This window comes from Glandiceps talaboti, chromosome 4, assembly GCF_964340395.1.
Source record: "Glandiceps talaboti chromosome 4, keGlaTala1.1, whole genome shotgun sequence".
NCBI lineage: Eukaryota > Metazoa > Hemichordata > Enteropneusta > Spengelidae > Glandiceps > Glandiceps talaboti.
The window spans coordinates 28,052,650-28,071,981 of NC_135552.1; the positions used below are offsets into that span (position 1 = coordinate 28,052,650).

Here is a 19,332-nt window from a genome sequence, read left to right on the forward strand (position 1 = left end):
GTGGCTCTCTGAACCAAATCAATCTTCAGGATCGGAATGGCCATTTAAATTGTACACAATTATATATCCCATTTACCTATAATGTAAATTATATCGGCAGGTGACAGCCATGAGGATGTATGGCTTTGCCACAATAATGTAAGCTTCATTTACATGTAACTCTATGTTATTAAGACGTAGGTGAAATGTTTTTCAAGAGTTCTATGGCGTTAAATAAAGTGTACAGGTTGATATGTTATTCCTCTAAATAGCCTCCTAAATGTCCGTTGGGGAGCCTTCAGTATTTACAAGGGGAGGGGAGGGCCGGAGGAATCGGGGGTGGGTCACATTTTACAAACCTGTTCTTGGGGGAGGGTCATATTTTGCATTACAATTGTGTATGATTATAAGAGAAAGGTAACTAGCCAGTCTTTTACTGTTTGTCACTTTATATGTACAAATATTGCTTTCTAATACAGTCAAAATCATTTAATTTGTATGTATGCATATAATGGGAATATTGATTAACGTTCAGTATATGCAATTGTGATGGGGAGGGTCATGTTTTACAAAGTGGGACAAAGGGGAGGGTCACTTTTTACAAAATATGGAGAATGGGGGAGGGTCATGTTTTACTTCACAGACCATGTGTGATTTACTCCGGCCCTCCCCATTGTAAATACTGAAGGCTCCCTTATTCAAAAAAAGTTTTCACCAAACAAGATTGGGGGTGGGAGTCTGCTGGGTAAGCATCTCCAGGTATAAGTTAGAGCTAGATACGAGATTTCTCCTTGTGAAGCCCACATTTGTGTATAAATAAATCTGTTATGAACTCTGAAGTGGATTGGCAACGTAACTGTAGTGTTATGGTATACCATGTACATTTGTACTTGTATATCGCCAACATGCAGGGGTGTACCGTAAATTTCTACATATAAAAATCTATGTGAAGCGTTCTGTGATCTTCTGTGGTTGTGGTAGGGTCTACAGAAATGCTTCGGACCATTGTAGGGGGTGGGGGTTACATGATTTTTGTAAAGAGTGTGTAAATGCGGGGGGGGGGGGGGGGGGGGCTGCGAAAATCTTTTTGATCAAAATATTTTGTCCCCAATCCCCCATACTGCCTGTTCCTTTATTAAACCTTGGAGTAATTACTAGTATGCTGTCAGTATAATTACTCCAAGATTAAACTAAGGCTGTTAGATACTACAAAACCAGTCCAGACCAACAAATCGTATTAGTTGATTCTTTGATAATTTAGTCACTAAACCATTCAGAACCCCCGATTTAGACAACTCTGTACAATGAATGCTAAGCACAATATTGATACGACCTTATATAATAATGGGAACGAGATGATATGGGAGCGAGATGGACACGGGACGAGAGCGCACTGTCGAGCATCGAGCGTTACGATACATGTATATACACGCCCTCTAGTAAAAGCTGTACATTTTCGTTTCTTTTTATATCCGGGCACAGGCGAAAACACTTTGTCATTTTAGCCAGGCGTTTTAATACTAGGAAGGTGATTGAGGGTAGAAGGTCCAAATAATGATGGTCTCATCAGCTCATGAATAGAGACTTGGCATATGCTGAGATCATCAAATGAACATGCAGTGTTGATAAACAGTCATATATTTGTTGTTTCTGTATGTTGTGACTCTAGATAATGTATTTTTTACATTATTTTATGTCAAATAAACTATACTATACTATACTATACTATACTATACTATACTATACTATACTATACTATACTATACTTTACTATACTATACTATACTATACTATGCTATATATACTATACTATACAATACTATACAATACTATACTATACTATACTATACTATACTATACTATACTATACTATACTATACTATACCGGATAAGAATGAGTGTACTTGATGGATCTGTGTTTTCACTACCGGATAAGAATGAGTGTACTTGATGGATCTGTGATTCCAATACCGGATAAGAATGAGTGTACTTGATGGATCTGTGATTCCAATACCAGATAAGAATGAGTGTACTTGATGGATCTGTAATTCCACTACCGGATAAGAATGAGTGTACTTGATGGATCTGTGATTCCACTACCGGATAAGAATGAGTGTACTTGATGGATCTGTGTTTTCACTACCAGATAAGAATGGGTGTACTTGATGGATCTGTAATTCCAATACCGGATAAGAATGAGTGTACTTGATGGATCTGTGATTCCAATACCAGATAAGAATGAGTGTACTTGATGGATCTGTGATTCCAATACCAGATAAGAATGAGTGTACTTGATGGATCTGTGATTCCACTACCGGATAAGAATGAGTGTACTTGATGGATCTGTGTTTTCACTACCGGATAAGAATGAGTGTACTTGATGGATCTGTGATTCCACTACCGGATAAGAATGAGTGTACTTGATGGATCTGTGTTTTCACTACCGGATAAGAATGAGTGTACTTGATGGATCTGTGATTCCAATACCAGATAAGAATGAGTGTACTTGATGGATCTGTGATTCCACTACCGGATAAGAATGAGTGTACTTGATGGATCTGTGATTCCAATACCAGATAAGAATGAGTGTACTTGATGGATCTGTGATTCCACTACCGGATAAGAATGAGTGTACTTGATGGATCTGTGTTTTCACTACCGGATAAGAATGAGTGTACTTGATGGATCTGTGATTCCAATACCAGATAAGAATATATGTTGCAGTCACACACGGCAGTCACATTTCCAGTGAGCAGACAATTTAGCTGTATACTCAGTAGTCAAATATAGACTATGCAGTCACTTCCTAGGTTTAAAGTACAAGTCTCTTACCAAGTCTTGTTACAGTGATTACAGGTATGTAATATTCTGCCAACATTGTTGTAACTGTGCTGTTGCAGCAAGTCAGTACATTATACTGTGCTGTCAGAACTGTAACAGGTATGCTGCAGCACTATGATTACAATTGTTATTACAAAGTTGACCCAACATAGATACAATATAGAGTTTCACCTTCATTATATACTGTACTGTACTGTACTGTGCTATGCTGTGCTGTGCTGCGCTGCGTTGTGCTGCGCTGTGCTGTGCTGTACTGTACTGTACTGTACTGTACTGTACTGTGCTGTGCTATGCTGTGTTGTGTTGTGCTGTACTGTACTGTGCCACTTATACTTTTGTTATTGGGTACCCATACATACCCATCATTAGTAAGTCTATCATACTAGGTACCAAACATTTATTACTGTTGTAGCAGGTACCCCCACTTCATATACTTCTTGTACTAGCTACCCATCATTTTTATACCTTTTGTACCCATCATTCATATAGTCCTCTATAGCTCTGTTGGGATGTACAAAATGATAACAATAGACCTTTCTAACTACAGCACACTCTGCATCCCTAATACATTCACAAAGATAACAATAGACCTTTCCAAAGAGTCATACACTTTAATAAATCAAGTAGATGTACAGTGGTGAAGTAAGCAACTCATGCGAAGTTACTTCTTGATGTGTAATACTTTTGTACAGACTTATCCAGTAGCATATAAAACATTGAAATAATAATACATTGTAATATCTGAAAGCTATTTAAATGAGACTAAATTTATGACCTTTCATCAACTCATGATGGCGCTGTTTACTTAAAAGAAGAAGGATTCGCAGAATCAAATTAAATCTTATGTGCATAGACTGCAAGACCTGCTGTGTCTCTCTGCCCGCATCAGCCGGCTCCAAGTGGTTCACCAATGTGCCCGGGCATCACGGCATACCTTACACACTATCTTATGCAATGTGGGGTAAAATTCACTTTTAACTTGCAGTATGATAGGTGAATTATTGTGTAATATTATGTAAGACACCACATAATGTATTGGTGTGTCAGAATTCATAATTCATATTTGTCTGGGAAAACACTGAATAGTTGTGAACTTTCTACATAGAAAATTATACATGATAATGTCTTAGATTGTCAATCGTAAAATGTACACCACTACCTGTACTATAACAGATTAGCGTACATGTGCTATGATATATAAAAAATGTACACCTAAACTGACAAATGGTCCTGAGAGGTACTCCCCTGTTGGTAAGTAAAACTACAAGTTTAACACAATTTAAAAGTTTCTGAACATAATACAGAGGGAAGAGTCTAGAGGCTATCTGTTTGTTTTGAATCTGAAGATCATGCTACTCACATCTAGTCAAATGGGTGCATGTAGAACAACATTTTGTGATAAATGTTAAATTACCATCAACAGCTGTATTTATAATCCAATTGGAGCGTAATGACGTTATCACATCAACATCTGACTTGCATTCAAACCTGGTTGGGGCGTTACAATGATGTTCTCACATCAACATCGGACTCGCATTCAAATATGATGGGAGCGTTACAATGACGTTATCACATCAACATGGCACTCGCATTCAAACCTGATGGGGGCATTATAATGGCGTTATCACATCAACATCTGACTTGCATTCAAACTTGATGGGGACGTTACAATGACGTTATCACATCAACATGGGACTTGCATTCAAACTTGATGGGATAACAATGACGTTATCACATCATCATCTGACTTGCATTCAAAATTGACAGGAGCATTACAATGTACACATAATTTGCATATCAGGATTGTGTTTTTCTGGAATAAATTCCCCAAATACAAGTACCTATCAATGTGTGATGGATTACTACTAACATGTGCTGTTCACACTTTTTGTAAGCATGTAGTCAAGCTAGATTTTCACTTGATTAGATCCATTTGACTAGACGTGAGTGGCGAGATCTTCAGATGCAAAACCAATGAATAGCCTCTAGACTAATATGGAATAGAACTGGTTACTTGTACACAGTTGTAGAAGAAATGATGAGATAAACTCAAAATATTAGAAACCTATCTGGTGTAAAGTCTGTCACATTGCAATATTTGTGTTAAAATAATAATAATAATAATAATATATATATATATAAATGAACAGAGATTGAGGTATAAAAAGTACCACATGTAGGAGTCGACCCCCTAGCCAGAATGCTCTAGCCAGCAGAGCTAATGTGTCAACTGGTAGATTCCGTGTGTCGTCCTTGTGTGTACCTTTCTACCCGTGTTACTTTTTTTCCTCAATATAATTTAATTTCTACATTACTTGGGTGAGTTTCATCTGTATATAGTTACTTGGTATGTGTGTATGTGTGTATATATATATATATATATATATATATATATATATATATATATATATATATATATATATATATATATATATATATATATATATATATATATATATATATATATATATATATATATATATATATATATATATATATATATATATATATATATATATAATGTAATTGTCTACCCTGTAAATCATATACACATACTAAGTAACTCTACATCTAAACACATAATTGACTTCTAAAACTATGTTGACAAAAAAAATGTAGATATTCAACTGTTTTTTTGGCAAGTATGTAGTAAACCGATACATGGCAGCAAGTATTTACACTTTTTACATTATTGTGGTTCTATTATTACCCAAAGACACAAATTGCTTTCCTAAAATGTACTCTGAACTCCATCAGTAACGTTGCTCTGCTGACACAGTGATTTTGATCTGATTTGGAGGTTCCATCTTAGCAAAAAGCAGGGTATATGAAAAAACATAATTTTTATTGTTAATTTTGAATATTATCATCCCGAGTATGACAGCATCAGTGTCTTGGTTTTGATACTTTTTCCCAAAATATCTTCGCATGACACTGAATCACTGAATGTGTAAAATTCAAGCCCTACATTCATACACAAATGTACAATCGTTCTTCTGACAGAGTTTAGGTTCTAATCTAGGAAAACAATTGTGCTGAAGAGAAGATGGCTGCACAGTCATGCTCTACACTAGGAAAAAAGTATATCACAAGAAACAAAATGTTTTTATTTTAAGTTGTTTTAATACAGAAAACAGAGTGTGCTAATTCAAATTTACATGTTGCAGAACTTTATTTTGATGGAACACCAAATTTGAAACTATGGATCATAATGTCTTTCCAACAGAGCTCCATGTTTGGCAAAGTGCATCTCAGTTGCAATTATACAGCTCTTATTTTATGCAAATAGTATTCATAAAATGCAGTCATTATGCAAATAATGAAATTATTATGCATATATAATTCAGAAGGTAAAAGAACTGCTAATATTTTATGCATCTGGTGCTAGATTCTGCTTATGCTATGCACACATATGCAAAGTGGATAAAATGATGACAAAATATTGTACAAAGGGAGTGAATGTCAATGATGTGCAAGTCTGCTACAAAAGGTTACTGACCTGATGTGTAGATAAATTTCAGAATCAGTTGTCCTAGGGTTCTAGTGTTTATTGCATACAAACATATACATTTGTATACAAAAGAGTTGTATCAAAACATGTTAATTAATATCACTTAAAACTAGAAACGAAGTTATTGCAAAAAATAGACTAGGTGTAAATTCTCAAACGTTCCATTGCAAAATAAACACACAAGATAAAATCACATGCATGCTTTAAATGTACTTCAAAAGAATTTTAAGAAGGTATCAATTGAAAATAATTTAACAAAATATTTTTCATCCCAGAAATACCAACTTTGGTTTAGAAACGCATTAAACATTTGTTGTTGTTTTTTTCTTTTCAAATCTATATTTCATACATTCAATGATTGTTGTATGCAGAAAATGTGTCCTAAGTATATCTTGCAAAATATTTAACTTACAGCGGACAAAAGTTCCATATATAACTGATATGAATTACTTGTGGATTTGTGACAAGAAGATTGACTTTTACCTTGTCCAAAAAATGTGGAAAGATTTGTCACTCTTCAAAGACTAGCTGATGAAATGTTATACACTATATACGCATACCTTCATTGGCTACTACTAAACAGGTGTTACATTTACTCAGCCAATCATCTTCTGGATAAAATCTACAACCACATTTTTAATTGGCTAATATATGGTCTTCTTACCACCAGAGAATGCTTAATCATTAAAATTCGAAACTTATGTTTTGATTGGCTCTTTTAAAGATGTTGTACACACTGCAAGTACATCTTCTGATTGATCTTTTGTAACCTAGGTTCAGATTGGCTAATGCAAAGGTGTTGTACTCAATGAGAGCCTTTGTAACCTAGATTCAGATTGGCTAATGCAAAGGTGTTGTACTCAATGAGAGCCTTTGTAACCTAGATCCAGATTGGCTAATGTAAAGGTGTTGTACTCAATGAGAGCCTTTGTAACCTAGATCCAGATTGGCTAATGTAAAGGTGTTGTACTCAATGAGAGCCTTTGTAACCTAGATTCAGATTGGCTAATGCAAAGGTGTTGTACTCAATGACAGCCTTTGTAACCTCGATTCAGATTGGCTAATGTAAAGGTGTTGTACTCAATGAGAGCCTTTGTAACCTAGATCCAGATTGGCTAATGTAAAGGTGTTGTACTCAATGAGAGCCTTTGTAACCTAGATTCAGATTGGCTAATGCAAAGGTGTTGTACTCAATGAGAGCCTTCATAACCTCGATTCAGATTGGCTAATGTAAAGGTGTTGTACTCAATGAGAGCCTTCCTAACCTAGATTCAGATTGGCTAATGCAAAGGTGTTGTACTCAATGAGAGCCTTCCTAACCTAGATTCAGATTGGCTAATGCAAAGGTGTTGTACTCAATGAGAGCCAATCAGAGGAGACTTCCCATTAGCTTCCGATTGACTACTATTACAGGTGTTATAATTCAGCTGTTAAAAAACAAAGTAGATTTTTAATATGACATTTGAATCAGCCTGAAATGACAACAATGGTATATACATGAGTCTGGTTTGGAGAATATGTAGTTAGAGATTACATTGTTTGCCATGATAAACTGTAAAATGACGACATTCTTCGGTGACAAGTCACCCATTTGCTTTAAATCAGGAGAAAGTACTTGTCACTCAAATTGCTAAAGTAACAATGACGTTGCAACTTGAGTAGAAATGGCAGAAAAACCATACCTGAACTTTATAAAGAATGGTTTTATGAATATAATATATTCATCCAGGTTGAAAGGGATGTGTTGGCAAATTTTACATATATTTTTTATACAAAATATCTATACAGCCATTAACAAAAACAAAACAATTTGCACATTTATAAGTTCAAAAAAGAAACAAATATCTTCTCACTCAATTATTTTTCCCCCAAGTTTTTGTTCATATTTTTCATCCCAATAGTAGCCCTTTAAATATTTCAGGATACCCACTCAAGCTTAGAAAATACTTATTGCCCCCTCATTTCCTCTCCCCTCCCCTCTCCTCTTCTCTCCTCCAAATGCTCACCAGTCATATAAATGTACATGTAATTTACACCATAGAAATAGTCACGTTAATTCCTAAGTTTCCATTTTCTGCAAACAGTTGAGCAATACTTGTGTCAAATACAAGACAGTCACTGTTCATAATGGCAGCTTGGACCCCTTCGTGAATAGAGCGGGGTGTGGCTTCCCATGATAATCTTCGGCGATGACCATTAAGTTCCAGCCTGGAGAAGATGACAAGACATGTGTCATTCTTTGAGATGTACAGATATGGGAGATTACTTTTCAAAGTATCATTTAATATGCTAAACTGAGAATTATATCTAGTATAATGTCACCTGTGATTTAGTCTAGTTCCTATATGATGTGTTATGATTACTACTATCATTTCCATTCACGTGTAGGGAAAGTCGTTATTCTAGCACAGAAATCTGTGATACCCCCCACCCTATCCCTGCTGGGCGAAGGGTAAACGATGCATGTCAGTAGTAATCCATCACAAATTGACAGGCAGTTGCAATTGGTTAGTTCCTGTAGACAATTGCTCATTAAGCGAACTCCACCTCTCCAGTCTGAAACTAAAATCACGTGGGGATGTGATAACATCATCATGTTTATATGAACGCAGTTGGGGGTAGCACAGATTTCTGTACTAGAATAACGACTTTTCCTATACGTGAGTGGAGATGATAGTAGTATAGGAACTAGACTACCTGTGATTTGGTATAATATGACTATTTCTGGATTACAAAGTTAATAGATGTAATCAATTTTCTCACAACCCAGTAAATCTAAAAGTGCTCTCCATGGCTTCTACAGCATGGACAATAAGGCCTGTGTGTATATACTTTTATTTTTAAAACCCCACTACCTGTATTAATCTGCAAGGGTCTTCTTTCTTTAAAAAGGTTACAAGTGATTTCTTTCAGATATCTGTTTGTAGTAGGTGCAGTTGCTTTTTGTATATTATAACAAATATACCAGTGATTAGTTACATCAGTGCATATGTATACTACTGCTGTTTGCAATGCAGTGCAACATTGAAAACGTTACTGCATATCTGTATGCATATCTGTATGTAAACATGTATGCACATTGACCCCATGATGTACAGCAAATCATGTGCATGCATTGTAGTATTATTTTCATGAGGTTATCATCATGGGGTTCTGTCAGATCACTTTCTCCCACCATGTATGATATGCTGTAAGCTGATGATGTAAAGGACTGATAACAAACAGGGCTTGGAACTTATAATGTTCATATCATTCTAACTTACCTGTATGCAAAGTTTTCTGCTTGTTTTCTTGACCCTATCAACTGTACTATTGCAAAGAACTGTTGATGGCCGTCATACTTTTCCTGCTTTTCAAGGACCAACATAAAATTGTGGCCAAAACACGACTGCATCATAACCCAGTCTACAGCCCCTGGTAAGTTTATATCTGTTGCAAGAAATACTATATCTTCACCTGAAACAGAGAATACAAAGTTTAGAAATGGATCTTATGAATCTAGTCATTCCTTTGAAGTTGCATAAATTGCATGAAATGTGTAAGAAGTTTTGGAAGTATTTTCCTTCCCAAGAGCATTTTTGAAATTAGCAATATCACATTTATTTTTTGATTTTTACCATAATGAAAGTTTAGTTGTCAGGCAATTGGACTTTTTTCCAGGGTTAGTTTGAAATTCCAGGATTTTCATGGACTTCCTGGAGTGTAGAACCCAAATGGCATGAACTCTATTTATTGAAGAGTGAACCTTCACAATCACTTATTTTCATTGTCATGTATAACTTAACTTCTACATAGAAAAAGATAAAGTGAGTACAGAGTGTTTACAGGCATGTACATAGATAAATATACTACATAGGATTGATGAAATATAGGGTTGGTCAGGTCATGAGAGACATTAAACTAAAAAGGGCCGCTCTAATTCTTAACTCTTTGGGAAGTAAATAATGCTTGCTGCCATACATAAAATCTGTTGTAGAACATTTTTTTTGCATTAGTTTTGAACTCAGAGTGTGAATAATTTACCTGGTATAATAGATTTCAGCTAAATCACTCATATGATAAGTCTATGTCATTGAGCCATAGACAATAACAGCTGAAGAAAGACAAGTGATTTAGTTGAATATACTAGGTAAATTATTTATGCTCACAGTTTGGAACTACTACAAAATTTGACATCAGAGCAAGGAAAGAACGTTTTTGGTTGTTGTATAACAAGTACATCCTATCAGATACCCATTCATATGGCAAGTAAATCAAGTGTAGTTCACATATGCCCAAGGACAGATAATAATAAACAAGTCTTCATTAAAGACAAATCTCCCCAACTATTAAACATATACTTTTCGGTCAAATATAGCCGTGTTTCAGACAAAACTTACATGAACGCCCTATGTATAAAATCTTAAAGACATCCATCTCATTCAAACACTACAAAGCATGTACCAAGGATAGATTTTGACTTTGGCCTACAAAGGTCAAGGTCAAAGTTCAGGTCAAATCTAATAATACCAGAAGAAACATCATATCTGATATTATAGTAAGGGCACATCATTGTACATTTATACATTGTCATTTTTTCTTTCCTGACACTAACGTTGCAGATGGACAACTTGAAATATGTAGGTGATAAAAGCATATAAGCGTCACTGTACCTTGTAATGTAGTAATACTTTTATGTGCATGCATTAAATGGGGCATAACTGCATCTAACGATCCCTGCCATTTGCATGACGTTCCAGGACAAGGGCAGGAGTATGGACGATATTCGCAGGCTTCTTCATGGTCAGCCTTTTCTGTGTGGGGTAGTGTAACTGGACATCCTGATGATTGGTATTTACAAGGAAACATGACTGTCTGTGCAACCTTCTCCATTGCAAGGTTTCTTATGCTGCCTGTAATTCAGGGGAAAAAAGGTCAAGTGAACTAAAACATCTCAGAGGGAAGTCTTTAGATAAACTGTTATGATAGAACTGAGAGTTCAAATCGATGATCTACCAATAAAACACCTACTCATTTTAGGCTGCATTCTCTTTTACAGAGATAGTAGCAGAGCATTGATTGATATGCTTTTAAAATGTGGGTTTACAGTGATGGACACAACAAGAGTATTTGTGAACATGACACAAACATAAAACTGATCTCTGTCTCATACTTCGTATAAAACCTATATCATCATGCCTGAAGCAAAACTTACTCAAGTCAAAACAAACAGTGAATATTTCATCTCAATATCTGAAAAGTAAAATGATGACAATTACTCGGGATGACTATGAATGTTAATTTCTAGGTTTTAAAATGTCAATGTGTGTTTTATTCATATGTCTATTGTGGTAAGCTTTCAAGATAGTTGAAAGTATCATATTTATATAGTGACTACATCCTCGTATCATTTAAACTATTATCTCATTTGTTTGTGCATCACTTCTTCTTTTCACAGATGACTGAGACCTAGTTCATATACTTGACATCCTGCTAGGTTGGAACATGGGTAAATGTGCTTGTATTGTACAGATGACTGAGACCCACATGTAGTTCATATACTTGACATCTTGCTAGGTTGGAACATGGGTAAATGTGGTTGTATTGTACAGATGACTGAGACCTAGTTCATATACTTGACATCTTGCTAGGTTGGAACATGGGTAAATGTGGTTGTATTGTACAGATGACTGAGACCTAGTTCATATACTTGACATCTTGCTAGGTTGGAACATGGGTAAATGTGGTTGTATTGTACAGATGACTGAGACCTAGTTCATATACTTGACATCTTGCTAGGTTGGAACATGGGTAAATGTGCTTGTATTGTACAGATGACTGAGACCTAGTTCATATACTTGACATCCTGCTAGGTTGGAACATGGGTATTAAAATGTGCTGTATTGTACATACACAAGTTCTATTTCATGTCTTTTGAACATAAAATTTGAACATCAGGACACTTATCTTGAATATTAATGTAGCCTCTATGTAAAAAACTGTATTTGCATTATAAACAGCAATACAGTGAAAATGAGATCCTATACACAGAAATGTGGAAGGTTAAATGTAACTTACATACATCTTTTATTTAAAGATATGGTTTCAACTACAATTTTTTATGGGTGTACTTAAATTACCAGGCTGAACATTTAGGGTCAACAAATAAATTGGAAACAGTTCAGATATCAGGCAGATATGTAAAAGTCATTCATTTTCATGGTTTACTCAATCTCAGCAAGGATTTATTTCAGAGATTCATGGTTTATGGTTAGAAAGGGTCACGGACTACATAGCGACATATTGGCTGTACATCATTATACCAGTATTTATCATTACTCATTCATAAATCTGTATATGACAGTGTGACAGTAGATGAGTCATAGAAAATGATCTTGCTAGTTGAAATAACAATATGAATTACAATTTAGGTCTTTTATCTTCCTATATATCTTACCTAGTAAATAATTCCAAGAAATAAAAGAATTTATTTTCAACTTCAAAATAAAACAATTCACAATTTCAATGAAAAGTAAAATAAATATACTGACAATGATTTGGATTAATTATTGTCATTCCCATACCAAGTGTAGGAAGGAAAATCTATTTAAAAATCCAAGTCAATGTCTGTACTTACTTAGTAATTGATAATCACTGTGTATGAGAGGTTGTTTTTTTCTGTAAGCTAACAATGCATTATTGATCAACCCTAGGATATACTTAGTTTGAGTCAGATTCTGATGACCTCAGTCCTGTATTATATATTTTTCCATGGGGTCATTTTTTCATATGTACTCAACCTGAAACAGAATCTATTTTAAAATCAACTCTAAACTCTATATCCACAAAGGTTACACAAAAATACCTTTATGTTGTAGAATTTATCTAAACAAGCACTCTGATTTCTTTTTTTCTTTTTAAGGAAGGACTAGATAATAGAAAACTATGAAGAATACTGACAAAACATCCAAGGCTACTTTGATATTTCATGAAGGTTTTTAAAATTTTGATTTCAGAATACAATTAATTCTTACATAACATCAGTGAATATACCATATGGAAAATATGAAAAAGAAAAAAAAATGAGTAAAACAAAGAAATAATACAATGCCATGTTTAGGCTCATTAGTATGTATGCATTTCCGATAATGATATCCTTTTCAAAATACAACTGTATATCGGTACATCATCCTATAAATGACACTTTGAGTTCAGTGACCTGCCATGTGACAATCAGTCAGCTTGTTAGATGTAAGTAGTAGAGCTTATGTCAATGTGTACTTATACATATACCTATACAATACTGGAAATGCAAGGGGATGAGTATGTATTATGTTGTTACCTGACTGTACCCTGGATTTACCAGTGAAAGGTGTTTATTTTGTTGATTATTATTTCTTCAATTATTATGACTGACATTTACATGGGTCAAAGTATTGTTATCATTCACTGATGGAAATGTATAATTGATATGTATAAAAATGTGATGTGCAGTTAAGTAATCTCAGAGGCAATATCCTCTCATTCAATATTGGAATCAGAAACTCACAACATAATGCTATTTCTGCAGGATATAGCAACATTTTCCATCACTGCGGGGTTATCTTGCAAAAGTTTCATTATAGGCTTGATATAAGCAGTAATCTTGGGTCAAAAGACCACTCCTTTTTAATTTTTAGACTCGTATACAATTTGTTGTGCTCCACATGGATCATATCATTTTTTTAAATACTAGCAAAGACTTGGTAGACACTTCATGCCGTGTCCATTGATTCAATTTGCTCTAGTGTGCACCAGAGAGGGCAGGCACTGACAGTAATTCAACTTAGACCATGCCACAAGCTTCATTCTGTGGCATGACCAACTTGAAACTAGTGGTTTAGATAGGCTACTATTATAAGAAGTAAACTTCAAACCCTTAAATGTCAAGAAGGTTTAGGTCAATCTAACTGGGGTCAGCCTAACGACCCACTCATATTCTTTTTCAAATCTTAACCTTAAAGAAAGGTCACGATGAATCATTTTGATTGATTGATTGATTGATTGACTGATTGATTGATTGATGGATTGGTTGTTGACTGACTGACTAGTGGGTGGATGGATAGATGGATGGATGGATGGATGGATGGATGGTTGGATGGATGGACTGACTGACTGACTGACTGACTGACTGACTGACTGACTGACTGACTGACTGACTGACTGACTGACTGACTGATTGATTGATTGATTGATTGATTGATTGATTGATTGATTGATTGATTAAAGAATACTAACTAAGACTTGTGGTGGAAGTATTGAGCTACTTACCTAGTGGACCTCTACATGTTGGACAGCATGAAAGTTTGGGTCTACAATTTGAACAGACTAAATGTCCAGCCTGACATTGTAAAATTGGTGGAAGGACATAATCAAAGCAGACAGGACACTCAAATAAACTAGCTAGGTCTTGATTTGAAGCTGGGGTGGCTGCACCGGTTGGTGTTGGTCCCCTGGCAGATTTCCCATTCGTTGGTTGCCGACTCATGTTCTGCATTTGTGGTCTGTGCTACCTACAAAGATAATGAAAATAAATCAAGAACTTTAATATGTGGGACAGAATTCAAAATCACCATGAAACTAGCTTGAAAAGTTACTTATTTTGGCACAAAAGATTAACAATTATGGTCAGATTTACATTTGTGCAATACAAATGTTGCAAGTCCATAACAGGTTAGACTGGTACACTGTACCACTATACATGCACACAGACACACAGACACATACACACACAGACACACACACACACACACAGACAGACAGACACACACACACACACATACATGCACACAGACACATAGACACATAGACACACAGACACACACACACACACAAACTAGAGAAGTTAAATTATACAGTCCCTAATACTTAGGTAAAATCACTAACATTTGAAATAACAATTCTCTAACGAGGTGGAGGTAACATATGGTAATTATGAGCATAATGCTCTACAATTACTTGTAAAAGGAATGCTACCCTGTGGAAAGTTCTACTATATGGTATTGCAGGCACACAAAGGTAATAATGTTAATAATAAGTGTTAATTTTTATATAGCACATTCGCACACTTTGCTCAAATCTATAGGACCACAACAGCCCTTTGTACTTCAAATCATTGGGGAACATACAGTCCGTTGCTGCCTCAGTAAGCGCATAGAATTAAAGCATTCACATTGAAACCTCTATCCTACCAGGTCCCCAATTATACAGCTGAGTTGACTGGAACACAAGCGTGGTTCAAATATTGCCCAAGGACTTGAACCATTCAGAAGCAAATGGCAGGGGTAAGGCTTGAATCTACAACCAGCAGATTTCAAACAAGCAACTCTTTTCATTTGACCATCATGACTCCACTAAATGAAATAATTCATAGCTGTTTGTATATTTCACTTTGGGATATGATATCAAAGCTGTTTGAAACACTGAAGTGTTTCCTTCCTTGAATACATGAGTCCTACAATACTTCAATTAAGCATGGTAGACCTGCAGATTATCATAACAACAGATCATTATGAAGACTTTATCATGAAATATGTTGCTACTTGCCACTATTAACAATATCAGGTAAATTTTCATATGGAGATTGCACACACTGTCACCACTATTAGTAATTTTATTGTATTTATGAATGTGTGTGGTCAGAGCTTTGAAAACATGGTAACAGCCTGTTAAGTCATTGCAGAAGTACACTACTTTGTTGAGTGACATGTGTTGCCAACATAATACCAAACCCCAAAAGGATTCCTCAACAGATTTACAAAAATAAACATCGCCTGTTTTCTATTATTATGTGTGCAATTTTGACCAATCTAGTATTTTTATCACTGCTTTAAGTTCAATGTTGTTTGCTCTAATCATAGACCCTACACGTGTAGGGTCTATGCTCTAATAAACATTTTGAATATATATTAATTACTATAATATAATGTGGTTTTTTTCTTTTTCACAGATTTTTTCTGATGAATAATATTTAAGAGATCTAAGCATAATCATTTGAAAATTACACCATAACACATACTGTATACACCTGAAGCTTTGGCAGAGCAAAGTAGATTATCATGGTCATTGCCTCAGGAGCTACTTCACTTTCCAGATGTAGCTCACAACTTATCGATCTATAACAGGTGCTGAAGGTGCCTTGAGTACAAATATAAGAACTGTGAGTGGTGAGTGATTTTACCAATGATATTTCAAGACCTTGGGATGACTTCTTGGTCTCAAGTTCAGTCTTGGAGACAGGAGTTTAATTTGTTACATGTGTGATAAAGCAGCTTATAACTAGGCTTAGCAATGCATCATATTAGCAATAGTCCAGTTAACACACAATACTGAACATAGTTATGAACATAGTATCTAGATTCTTCATGAGGTGGTAGTCTATTAGACCAATGGAATTTGAACAAACTAGCTGAAACAGTGCTATTTGCTAAATCTGCCTATCTTGAAGTGCATGCATAAAATTCACATCCTGTAATGTTGTGTTACTTTACTAGTTTGGTAAATAGGGCATATTTTATTACCACATATCACAAGGACTGTTTACAAAATGTACTAAACTTCTGTTGTCCCACATGGTTGTTGGTTTGTATTTAGTAGTAATACACCTATTTTGCCTCTGCTGCCTTGTGTTGACAATGCAGTTCAATCACAGTTGTCTAAATTCAGACATAGTATCAAGTGGTAAATACTGATACTATTACTACTAAACTAGTAGAACACACGACTCAAAATCAGACGTAGTCCAGGGTACATAGAGTGCTAAAATTGCAGTAGTCCAGGGCACATAGAGTGCTAAAATTGCAGTAGTCCAGGGCACATAGAGTGCTAAAATTGCAGTAGTCCAGGGCATATAGACTGCTAAAATTGCAGTAGTCCAGGGCACATAGACTGCTAAAATTGCAGTAGTCCAGGGCATATAGACTGCTAAAATTGCAGTAGTCCAGGGCACATAGAGTGCTAAAATTGCAGTAGTCCAGGGCATATAGACTGCTAAAATTGCAGTAGTCCAGGGCACATAGACTGCTAAAATTGCAGTAGTCCAGGGCACATAGACTACTAAACATCATATTTTGACTTCCAAATATAGTCTGTTAGACCATCAGAAATGAATAGAACATTGGAGCTGAAACAGATCACATGGCTATTCTGACAACCAAGCATACAAGTTAAATAAAAACTCATCAGAACAGATTTCAGCATATTCCTCCACTAAATACTAGTATACAGTGTCCATCTCATCAAAACATCAGACAAATCATCGACAGCAAAAATAATTTCTAGTAATATTAGTATCTCTCCAAGTGATCATTGACATATATGAACAGGTAGTGACATCATTTGATGAGAATAAAGCAAAATGATACCATGTAACATTAAGAAATAAAACACATCACTGTATTCACAGCATACATGTATACAATCAGATAACTTGGACTTACGATCTTATTCCACACACTACATAATACCATCATAAAGTGAGTACATTTTATCAGCAAATTCACCCATTCCTCGACTGACTAGTGTTTTCCTGACCAAGATAAGAAAGGAAGATGTCAAATCCTCTTGCAATTTCTTTAAATTTCTTTGATTCAAACCAATTTAAAAATACACTCTAACCAACACCATTTACAAAAAAGCCATAGGCTACCGATACATAACCCCTTCCTGGTGTGAAAACAGCAACTGTATCTACGGGGAATACAGGTTGCCTTCAAGTGACATGTTTTCAGGTAGAATACTGCTAAAAGTATGGGACTGGCATGCACATATTGGTTGCAATATCAGTGGGTGGATAGAGATTAGGTGTTTCATAGGTTTAATACTTTATGATTTTGGAATAACACCAAGTACAACAATGCATACACAGTCTATTTTGAAAAATAACAATAAAAAACAGTAAAAGATGATGTAGAAGTCACCATTTACTTCTATCTCTGATGAAACGTCATAAATTTGGAGTTCACACATGCCTATTATATACAATGGCAAAACCAATTTCTTTGTTATTATTATACATGATTACATGTAGGCTTTGTATTGTAGCCGATCTCCTTGACAGAGAGAGGTCAATGTGTAAGGCGTAAGATTTATAATCAATATCAATGCTTTTGTACAAAAGTCGTTATTTCTAGAAACAAGTCACTTTTGGGAAGATAGCATATGACTTGGGAATTGATGAGATAACTATACACCCGTCATTTTTTGGAAAATATGCAGAATATCAGCGATTGGCACTCTTGAATTATGGGAATTGCACTATACAGTACAGATACAGTTGATATGTAGTGCACCTAACGTATGTGACGAGGGCCTCGGCTCTGACCTAAGTATTTTTTTCCGTACATTTGATAACATTGGATAAACGTAGTGATTATTTTAATATAGAGAAACCAAAACTCCCTTTGTTCGCAAAATAAACTTTTAAAATCCTTTCAAGTCCGATATTACGTATGACTCTGAGTGAGTTTCGACAGAATAGGACTGACTGGACCCCTTTTTCTGTCACCAAGCTCGAGTCGAATATTACTTTCTCGCAGGGACTAGAGAACATTTTCACCAAATTCAAGCATATATTCAGGCTTAAACTTGTATTCGAACTATCTTCTATATAACTATTGAGTGGTGTGCTCAATAAATAGTCTTACCTGCCGCGAAATACCAACGTAAACGAAAGATTTTAGGACCAAAACATGGCTAGCAATGTAGAGCTTCACTGTCCCCTTGTACTTTGAACACATAAAGTAGTGACGTCACAACAGATGTACAGCTACCCAGTAAACGTCGACGTTTTCAACACAAGGGACGTGACAGACTGTACAAGACATAAATCCTGAATCGCTTCTTCTGTTCTTCTTCCATGTGTTTCGCTGATTATAAATATATATCATAACTTTGGCTTAATGCTGCAAAATTCAGAATATATTTATATTTTATTAAAACCGTACATTGTAACGCTAGCAGTCGTGATAATTACATTAGCATGA

The 19,332-nt window shown here is 35.3% G+C and overlaps 1 protein-coding gene across 1 annotated transcript; it reads right to left on the reverse strand.

The window, feature by feature from the left end:
- Positions 1-5,362: 5,362 nt before the first annotated feature.
- On the reverse strand, positions 5,363-19,097 carry LOC144433604 (E3 ubiquitin-protein ligase SIAH1). The gene is made up of 5 exons (XM_078121940.1): positions 18,994-19,097; positions 14,621-14,862; positions 10,984-11,223; positions 9,595-9,787; positions 5,363-8,539 (listed from the first exon to the last, which is right to left on the reverse strand). Exons 2-5 carry the CDS (start codon positions 14,844-14,846, stop codon positions 8,362-8,364), a joined length of 837 nt encoding a protein of 278 aa, XP_077978066.1. The 5' UTR covers positions 14,847-14,862; positions 18,994-19,097; the 3' UTR covers positions 5,363-8,361.
- Positions 19,098-19,332: the final 235 nt, after the last annotated feature.

Bases quoted from the DNA above. Each gene is read 5' to 3' on its own strand.
- LOC144433604 (XM_078121940.1), bottom strand. From the start codon at position 14,846: ATGCAGAACATGAGTCGGCAACCAACGAATGGGAAATCTGCCAGGGGA. The intron at 11,224-14,620 runs GTAAGTAGCTCA...CCTGAATTACAG, and splicing joins AACATGTAGAGGTCCACTAG to GCAGCATAAGAAACCTTGCA. The intron at 8,540-9,594 runs GTAAGTTAGAAT...CATCTTCTCCAG, and splicing joins GCAGAAAACTTTGCATACAG to GCTGGAACTTAATGGTCATC.